Raw genomic sequence first — 9,733 nt, 5'->3', positions numbered from 1 at the left:
AAGGGAAATGACCCAAGGACTTTGTTGCTCTGTTGTTATGTTTGTTTAAGACCAATCACACCTGTACGACTGGAAGAGGCGAGAATGAAAGAGTAAAAGGAGAAGGAAGAGGAAGAGAAAAGAAGCCATTTCAAGTTCGCCAAAGGCAACAGAATACACTCTCTTATCCGTAATTGTGTTTTATCATTACGAATAGGGAATGACAACAACGGTATCACTGCAATAAAATAATTCATCACACGTGGGATGGAGAGAACCAGGGAGAGAAATAAGAATATCACCACTCATTAGGACTCTGTGCTTGCTTCCACTGCAGGGGGCACGGGTTTGATCCCCGGTGGGGTAACTAAGATCCCGCATGCCGCAAAAAAAATCACCACTCGCAGAATACTTTACTTTTTTTTTTTTGGCTGCGTTGGGTCTTCGTTGCTGCGCGTGGGCTTTCTCTAGTTGCGGTAAGCAGGGGCTTCTCTTGTTGCAGAGCATGGGCTCTAGGTGCGTGGGCTTCAGTAGTTGTGGCACACGGGCTCAGTAGTTGTGGCTCGCGGGCTCTAGAGCGCAGGCTCAGTAGTTGTGGTGCATGGGTTTAGGTGCTCCACGGCTTGTGGGATCTTCCCGGACCAGGGCTCGAACCGGTGTCCCCTGCCTTGGCAGGCAGATTCTTAACCACTGCGCCACCAGGGAAGTCCCTACTTTACCTTTTTGAAGACACTTCCAAACACACAGTCTGCACAGTAACTGGGAGACAGGTGGGCAGACATCAACCGCCCTGTCCCCTGACAGGGGGGTCTCTGCAGTTGGTCTGGATCACGCTGTCCATGCATGTTGGGTTATTACTGAAAGGGTAGCACATAAATTCTACAGGACAAATGTTTTTGCTTCAATGATCCATTTTTTCCTTCCTGGTGGAGTCCTTTTGTGGAAAGGTGAGCAAAAAGATACTAAATACATCCAGCATGACCTTGAGGGGGTAGAGTCCAGAGAATTTTCAGATAAAGTTTATGTATTTTTTCCTAAATATTAAAGAATATAGTTACTGCAAAAAAAAAAAAAAACGGAAAGGAAAACATAGAATGTATAAATAAGAAAATAAATACCATGTAAGCCCATCACTAGCACACAGTATTAACATCATGATGTGTTTTCTTACGGTCTTTTGAAATAATGCATAGCATCTTGTATGTACAATTTAGGGTTTTGTATTTTTCACTTAACATTACAAACTGTTTGTAAACATTATCTTAATGACCACATAAAACATTCCAGTATGTAGAATAATATTCTATCATACGTACCATAATATAACCACTTTTCTATTTTGAGACGTTTAGATTCTAGTTATTTTAAGTAAAACTACAAAGAACTTTTCTATGCATAAAGCTTTTCTACAGTTCAGATCCTCTCCATAGAATAGATTTCACACAGTATAAGTACACATCAAGGCTATGGACATTTTAGAACTTTCCAGAGTGGTTGTGTGGGTTTAGACTAGCACCCGTGGTGCAGGGGAGTGCCAGCTCTGCCTGTGCTAGCTGGGCTGCGTCCTAAAGTGCCACATCCAATGGACCCCTTCCCAGAGCCTTCAGTGGCCTCCTCCCCAAAGAACCGCCAGGCGGAGGCCCAAGCGGAAGTGACTGGCCCAGGAAGACTAGGGGGGTCCGAGAAAATGTCTTCTATCTCTAGGTCAGGAATCTAATTTCTCTGTTCCCTGCCTGCAGACCGCAAGCCTGGACCTTATTCCCCAGCGCATTCACAGGACTGTCGTTTGGGAATTGCCCGTCTCACGCTCGCGACCCCCCTACCCACCCCCAAGCTGGAAGGCAGCTACTGTGAAATTTGCCTGGAGGTTCCTGGGGCCAAGGCTCAGTTTGCTCCTGGCGGCCTGAAAGGCTGTTGCCACTGCCCCAGGAACTTCGGAGCTGGGGTGCCAACGCATGGGCGGCTCCAGCCACCGACACCTGCGCACTGGGACACCTGTCTGTCTGGTCCACAGCTGCACCCCCAGCTCAGGACGGGACACCTGTCAGTAGATGCTCAATAAACGCTTGCCGAATAGATGCATGGCCACTGCTGGGGTTCAAGACGCAGCTAAAAGGAGTCTGCTGGGGTTTTGAGCTTATTTGAAGTTCTTGTTTGGAGATGTGTGAAGGAGTGTTTGGCGAGTGCTTGGCCGACAGTGGGGGTCTCCGGGACGGACTTCTTTTGGCCACTGCGGCTTCTTCCTCAGGAAGGTATATCTGGCTGGCTGGCAGTTCTTATACAGACTCTCTGCCGGCTCTGCGCTTACCCCGCGTGCAGAGCGCTTGCTGGAGACGCAGGGTGCGGAGGATCCGGGGGGCCCCGGGATGGCCTGGAGGGGGCCGGGGGCCGCGGGCTCGGCGGGGACGCGCGGGGACGGGGCGGGGCGCCCTCTGGCTCCGGAGGCCCCGCCCGCCCCGCCGCGCACTTGCCCGCGGAGCGCGCCGCCTGGGGCGCGGCCGTCGGTGCCCTGCGCTTGGCTGCCGTGGACCCCGCTGCGCTCCCGGCTCTCTCCGCGCCCCAGACCTGGTAAGTCAAGGGCTCCTGCCTCCGGGCTCCTCGCCCGGCGAGCGATGCCCCAGGCCGGCGACCCTGAGCGGGCTCCAGGCACCCAGTCTCAGCCCCCGGGCCACAGCGGGCGCCCCCAGGCAGGAGGCGCCGCGACCCCCCTTAGTGGGAGACAGAATAGGTGGCTCGGCCTCACGCCTCCTTTCCCTCTGCCTTCTACACGTCTAGAACGTATGCCTAGAAAATCATCTCACCACCAAACAACGACAACATTTTCCCATTATTATTAAATTACAGTCGTTCCTGGAGAAAATTGGGAAAATACTTAAAAGCATCCAGAGAAAACTAAAACCGCCCATGATCCCAGTCCCCCGCTTGGTTTCAAAGACCTCCAGATGGGGCAATATTTGCAAACACACCCGGCCTCAAAGGGAATCTTTTGTGGGGTTTTTTTTGGACCAGAAAAGTTTATTGGGCCTTGGCATCTCCCCAGGGAAAAGGCGTGGGACACGCAGAACGTTACTGGTATCTGATCTTGATTGAAGTAACTGGGGAAAATGTGGAACTTTTAGAAGAAGGTGGACCCAGTAGCAGTCACGTGTTATGTGCTGAGTATATCACATCTTAATCCACCCCACCCCATCCCCGGCCCCTGCCCCTGCCCCTCGATTTTTCAGACTGCTATATGTGAACTGTTTGAGTCCACTTTTAGGTTGAGAAGGAGCATCCAGCTCCATTGAGGAAGGGCCTTGTCAGTAACCACAGGTGTCACTTACGGTCACCATGGTGGGGAACTTTGCTGTGATCACACTGTTGCTTTAATTCATGTGATGAGTGAATTGCCAGAAGGCACTGTTGACTCTGATCTATGGGTTTCTAACCAGGGGGCGAAACCCCTCTGCACGCTCTGCTCTGTTTCATGCTGCTCAACAGAGATGAACTGAGGATGGGTCTGAGGAAGGCATTCTCAGTTTCCAGAATATTCAGGTATGTCTTGCTTTTGACAGGTTATTCCAAAGTGGATTGTTTTGAAAATAAAGTACCCTGTGAAGACATCAGAGGGATTCACTCCTGTCATCTTAAGTCTCTGAAGGCAGAGCTGGTGAGCCAGTTTCTGTGTGGTTCGGGCTTTCCGGTGGTCGAGTGGGACATTTACTCACTCATACATCCATGCATGCCTGCCTGCATCTGTGAATATTTACTGTGCTCCTGCCACATGCCAGACACTGTTCTAGTCTTCGGGATACATGGGGACAACACAGACAAAGATCCATGCCCTCAAAAGCTTACATTTTGATAGGGAAGACAAACAATAGACAATGAACAGAATAAATAAGAAAAACTATACTAGGTGCAGGTGATCAAGTACTATGGATAAAAAGGAGAGCAAGATAAGAGTTACGGGAATTGGGGAGGATGGGTGAAAATTATGCTGTATTATTGACAATTACTGATGACTTTAAACCTTTTTAGGAATAAGGTGGGTTGCAGATATATATATAGTTATTAATATAGTTATACATAGCTATATTAAAAATATAAATTTTATTATACAAAATAAATAATGCTAATAAAATAAATATACATAAAAATAATTTAAATTTTATTATATCAAAACAGACTACATTGAAAGAGGTTTTCTTTTGGTTACACCAAGCTCTTTCCAGAGTGTATTCTATTTTGTTGATTATTTGCTCTCACATTCACATTGTAGTTGTATTAAATTTAATACTTTGCATGCCCATTTAATTCAGCAAACCCATATGGACTCATTCTGGGGGCTGGAGTGAGGACAAGGTGAACGAGACAGTCTCTGATCTTCCTGAGCTCCTGGAAATGCATACACAAGCCTACAAATGATTACAACACAACTTAGAATCTGAGCGGTACAGACTGGGCACTATGAGGGCTCAAAGCAGGGGACGGGACATCTGGAAGGGGCTTCACAGGTTGGCATAGGAGTGTGCTTTTGGAGGACCAGTAGAATTTTGGCAGGCAGTCATGGTGGTCATGACTCTCTTGCAGAGAGAGCAGCAAAAGCAAGAGATAGGAAAGTTGTGGGCTTGTTTCATCCCTCCCCAGTTGTCCCATCATCCCCAGTTTTCAGATGAGGAAACTGGGGGTCCCCAAATTCATTTAATTTGCTGAGGGTGAGATTCTTCCTTCTATGTGACTACAGCTCCCTTCCCAGAGTCTGGGAATCCTGCTGCCATCCATTCTCCATGCCAAAATGCTCATCCTTTTTCCCATACTGAGTTTGACCGGGTCCCTCTCATCAGCTCCCTGGTTCACATTTCCACCCTTCACACCCCAGAGCTCCTCTCTGTCACCCACAGAGAGGTCTGGGACGCTCTTAGTCCTGTGACTAGACTCAAGAGCCACACCGCACATCCATCAGGGAGGTGGCAGAAAGCCCTTTTCAGATCTTTGAGGACAGTCAAATGCGGTGCCTCTGTATAGGTTTCATCCTGACTTTTTGAGACCTTGGCCACCTTAGTGATTCCTCTCCCGGGAGAGAGGAAGGTGAGAAGCCCAAGACAAAGCCAGCTGACTGCCTGGAAGAGTCTGGGCCCCTCTTTGCTTCTTTGCTGCTAGGAGGTAAATGTATCTCCAGAATTTGGACATCGCGTTTCGATAAAGATGAAGACAGTTGACAGTTATTTCCAAGGAAAATTGGCTCACAGAATTCTTGACTCAGTAAGATCATATTCCCCCAAATTAAGCTTATCCATAATTGTTTCTACCCTAATTCTGCTTCCTGAAACAAAAAATGATGATTTCCAAACTGGATGCTCTTTCGAGGAAACGCTGACAAGAATGGCAGGAATGTCATCCCCATCCCACCTAGATAAGCAAGCTACGGTACCGTCTGGGAGCTGCGAGGAGTAGCTAGGACTGAGCCAGGGCTGGAACTCGGATCCCTGACATTCCTCTTTCCCTGACTTGCCCCCAGAATCTGTCCCTCTCAGTAGAGAGCTTGGAGTCAGCCATGAAAGCCTTGCCCTTTCAGTAAATGCGTAAGAAAGAATGAGAGGTGCGGTACTAGGAAATCTGTTCTAAAAGCCTGTTATCGGTGCTGATATGAGACGGATCTGGAACTCCTGGGAGAAAGGCAGAAGGGGCGGGGTGTGCCTGGAACAGCGTGACATCACCTACTTCCCCCTCTCCCCTGGGTGCAGTTGGAGCGTTTGCAGGAGCCCGGGGTGCTGGAGGCCCATTTGCTGTCCTTTTGCAGCTCAGCTCGGCTGCCCACAGTTCCGAATCCTGAGTGATTCTCAGTAGACCAGCAGCTCTGGGACCAAGCTTTGACAGAAAAAAATTGCACTAACCTTTGTTGGGGGCAGTGTCTATGCCTCCTGAAGAGGCTCAAACCCAGGCAGAAGCAGAAACTTCTAGACCCCCTCCCCACTTCCTTCTTTCTGGGCCCAATAAGGCCCGTTTGAGAATGTTTAGCACAGGCTGAGCATCAAACTGGTTGTGATCGGAGCTGGACCTCCCTGGTTCCTGCTGCTTCTTCCTCCTCCGGCCCCCTATTCCCTGTGCGAGCTACAAAAAGCTGTGGTTCTCGCCGGTGGGGCAGACGGGTCTCCTGATGGCATATGTAGGTCAGAAGCCAGTTCCCAATTAGGTAGACTCAGTTTTACCTGATACAAGTAGCCGGCTCCTTGGTTCCTTTGAGCTTGAATACAGATCTGCCTTCTCTCTGCAAGGTCCTGAGAACTCCTTTTTCTATGCTAATAAAATGTGAGTCCATGGCTAAAAGATTAAAGTTTAGATGTATTTTTGATCGGAGACGTGACCTTGGGCAAGTCAGCTCACCTCTGTGGAAACCAGTTTTCTATGAAGTTAAGACTGTTGGATCAGCTGGTCTCCAAATCCATTTGAGTCCAACAGTCTTAACTGTGGCCACTAGGCAGTGCTTTGGCATTATAATGGATGTGAACTTGGAGAATGGGACATAAACCCACAGCTGTTGTGCGGATTGGGTTCTGTGTTGTTTACACCATGCTGATTATTAGAGGACGTTGCCAAACTCATTTTGTGACTCATTACGCAAAAACACCATGTGACCCAGCATGCAGGCCTTGGGGGCACAGAAGGCATTTAGCAAAAGCGATACAATAAATTAAGCGTAAAGTCAGCAAAAGATTTTTCGTTAAAAATGCAGAGTTGTTATTTGAAAGGCAGTTAAGTAACTTGGCTTTTCTGGTCCAGCATAAAGTTACGACAGGCTTATCATAATTTGAGGTGCCAACGTGAGTTAGGACAGGAACAGCTGAGGTCATGGTAATGACTTGAGAATTTCTTTCCGCAACTCCTGTTCAGATTTTCTCAGGGACATGCAAGACCGAAAAAGAAAATCTGAAAAACAAACAAGATTGGGAAATTATGCTATGAAGTTATTATTTCTCTTCTTATATAATTCTTCCGGGTACTCTGCAGCACAAAAGACTGATTGGTTAATTTCCTAAGGGCCCACATCATAGCCCAGTGGTTCTCAATCTTGACTGCAAAGTAGGATCATCTGAGAAGCTTTGAAAAGTCCCAATGCCAGACAGGAACCCAGACCAAGGTCTGTCTTCCTCTTCTTATAAGGCCACCGTCCTATCAGATTAGGACCTTACCTTTATGACCTCATCTAACTTAATTGCCTCTGAAAGACCCTACCTCCAGGTTCAACTGCATTAAGGGTTAGGGCTTGAACATATGACTTGGTGGAGAGCACAGTTTGGCCCATAGCATATAAATTAAAAGGCACACATACGACACAATGTGTATATCAAGGGAACTCGTTCTGGTGATCACCTATGGAGGTAGGGACTGGGAGTGGTGAATAGAAATAAAAGTGAATCAGTTTATCATTTGATCAGTCAAGAGAGGGCATTATGCAGATCCCAGGTGGCACACACCATGGCGGAGTACTCCTCTGTCATACTCTGGTAGGGCACCCCTCTTACTGAGATTTTTAAAAATTGTGTGGGGGGTGTGTGTGGCGGGGCGCAGGGGGTTTGGGCCAATACATATTTTTTGATTTCAGGTTGCACTTTTCTTTTAGAAAGTTTTCCTGGGAAGTTTACTCTCCCGCAGTGAAACCTTGACTCTCAGGATGATCCTGTCTAACGCCACGGCTGTGACACCCTTGCTGACCAAGCTGTGGCAGGGGACAGTTCAACCGGGCAACAACACATCCAACCTGGCCCGCAGGTCCCTGGGCCACGATGACGGCAAGCTGGCGGCACTCTACATCCTCATGGTGCTTGGCTTTTTCGGCTTCTTCACCCTGGGCATCATGCTAAGTTACATCCGCTCCAAGAAACTGGAGCACTCCCATGACCCGTATAATGTGTACATCGAGTCTGACACCTGGCAGGAGCAGGACAAGGCGTACTTCCAGGCCCGGATTCTGGAGAGCTGCAGGGCGTGTTATGTCATTGAAAACCAGCTGGCTGTAGAACGACCCAATGCATACCTTCCTGAGATGAAGCTGTCATCCTGACCCCGAGACTGGTCGGAATTGGACAAAGCCTCCCTGATGATCTAATTTTTCCAATTACATGTTCCTTATATTCTTTATTGCATGAGTATAATTCGTTTTTTTTTTTTCTATCATAAGGGGTGAAAGGTGGTGAAATATTTCTAAAATCACTTTCCTTCTATAATAGGCTGTGAGCCATTCCCCAGTATGTGTGCCTGCCTTGTTAATTTCAGCAACATCCCTGAGATCATGGCCTCTGAGAATAAGAGCTGTGTTTCCCTGACTCCCTTGCAGCTAGCAAGGTCCTGTGTATGAAGTTATGGCCAGTAGAAGTGGGAATGATGAGCGCAATTTCCCAGTGAGCCTTGAAAAGGAAAGGATGTGTCCTCCACTCCCCTTTTCCCCTTCCCCGTGGCTGGGACATGGATGAGGTGGTGAGCCAGCTTTGACTCTGGAAAAGGACAGTGTATTCACAGATGGCAGAGCAATAAGAGTCTGGGTCCCTGGGCCATGGCACGGGGCAGGGTCTGGTCAATCACCAGCTCAGACTTTAGAGGAAAGGGAAACTAACTCCGATCTTCCTTGGGCCAGTGTTATTTTGGTTTTTGTTAAAGTAACAGAATCAATATCCTAACGAATACACCTTCCTTATGGGACTGAGACCAAAGGCATAATGTTTCCATATTTGTTGCAAGCACACTTCCCCACTTGCTACGGGACAAGACTTACTCTGCCTTTTTCACTCGTACCCTCACTATGGTGGCTCTATCCTCCCCTTCCTCTCCTGCCTCCTATTCCCCCCCATGCCCACCCTTCACACACACACCCCCCCCAAACACACGCTCATACCCACAGGCACACACATGCACACAGAAACACACAGAGAAACACACACAGATACACAAGGACACACACACACACTACCTACTCACATAGCACAGTTGAGATGCAGACGGAAAAAAATCCTGCTTCAGAATGTGTACCAAGGGGCAGGTACTCAGTTTTCATGGCAGGAGGGAGGGTTGCATCCACCACCTCAAGATCTCAGGGGAAGGCGTGGGTGTGGGCAAGGGGCAACACACAGGACTGAGGTGGCAGGGCCTTTTGAGGTAATGTGCCCATCGTGGTTGAATTGTGACCCCCCCAAAACATCCTCTTAGCCCTTCAAGTCCTAACCTGTGAATGCAACCTTATCTGGAAATAAGGTCTTTGCAGATGTGATCAAGGAAGGTAAGGTCATTGGGGTGGGCCCTAATCCAATGTGACTGACATCCTTATAAGAAGAGGGAAATTTGAGCAGAGATAGGAGTGATGCAGCTGCAAACCAAGGACCACCAAGGATTGAGGGCCACCACTGGAAGCTGGGAGAGGAAAGGAAGGATTCTCCCGGACAGCTTTCAGAGGAAGCAGGGCCCCAAGACCCCGTGATTTCAGACTTCTGGCCTCCAGAACGGTAAGACAAGGGGTTTCTCTTGCTCAAAGCCACTCAGGCTGGGCTAGTTTGTTCCAGCAGCCATGGGAAGCTCACGCAGTGCCTCTCCCCTGACCACGCCTCCAGAGACAGCGCTTTCCTCCTGGCCCTTCTCACAAGACAGAGATTCCCTTGGAAACTTCCCTCCCAACTGAGAGGTGGGAAAGGGATTCAGGGGTGGAGGCAGAGGGTACCAGGGACTTGCTCACGGCAGTGGAAGGAACCTCGTGAGCATGGCCTGGCCTGAGGGACTCAGAGGA

General features: G+C 48.7%; 1 protein-coding gene across 4 annotated transcripts; it reads left to right on the top strand.

Moving 5' to 3' along the window:
• Nucleotides 1-2,441: 2,441 nt before the first annotated feature.
• KCNE1 (potassium voltage-gated channel subfamily E regulatory subunit 1) lies at nucleotides 2,442-8,100 on the top strand. 4 transcript variants are annotated; one of them, XM_057545726.1, is made up of 3 exons: nucleotides 2,442-2,547; nucleotides 3,534-3,628; nucleotides 7,583-8,100. In XM_057545726.1, exon 3 carries the CDS (start codon nucleotides 7,634-7,636, stop codon nucleotides 8,021-8,023), a length of 390 nt encoding a protein of 129 aa, XP_057401709.1. In that variant the 5' UTR covers nucleotides 2,442-2,547; nucleotides 3,534-3,628; nucleotides 7,583-7,633; the 3' UTR covers nucleotides 8,024-8,100. The 4 variants fall into 4 exon arrangements, with proteins under 4 accessions (XP_057401709.1, XP_057401710.1, XP_057401711.1 ...); XM_057545727.1 differs by having other exon boundaries at nucleotides 7,565-8,100; XM_057545728.1 differs by lacking the exon at nucleotides 3,534-3,628 and adding an exon at nucleotides 3,411-3,513 and having other exon boundaries at nucleotides 2,449-2,547.
• Nucleotides 8,101-9,733: the final 1,633 nt, after the last annotated feature.

Source organism: Balaenoptera acutorostrata, chromosome 4 (assembly GCF_949987535.1).
Source record: "Balaenoptera acutorostrata chromosome 4, mBalAcu1.1, whole genome shotgun sequence".
Taxonomy (NCBI): domain Eukaryota; kingdom Metazoa; phylum Chordata; class Mammalia; order Artiodactyla; family Balaenopteridae; genus Balaenoptera; species Balaenoptera acutorostrata.
Note: the sequence above shows the minus strand (reverse complement) of the source record. Positions and strands in the feature narration are given on the sequence as shown.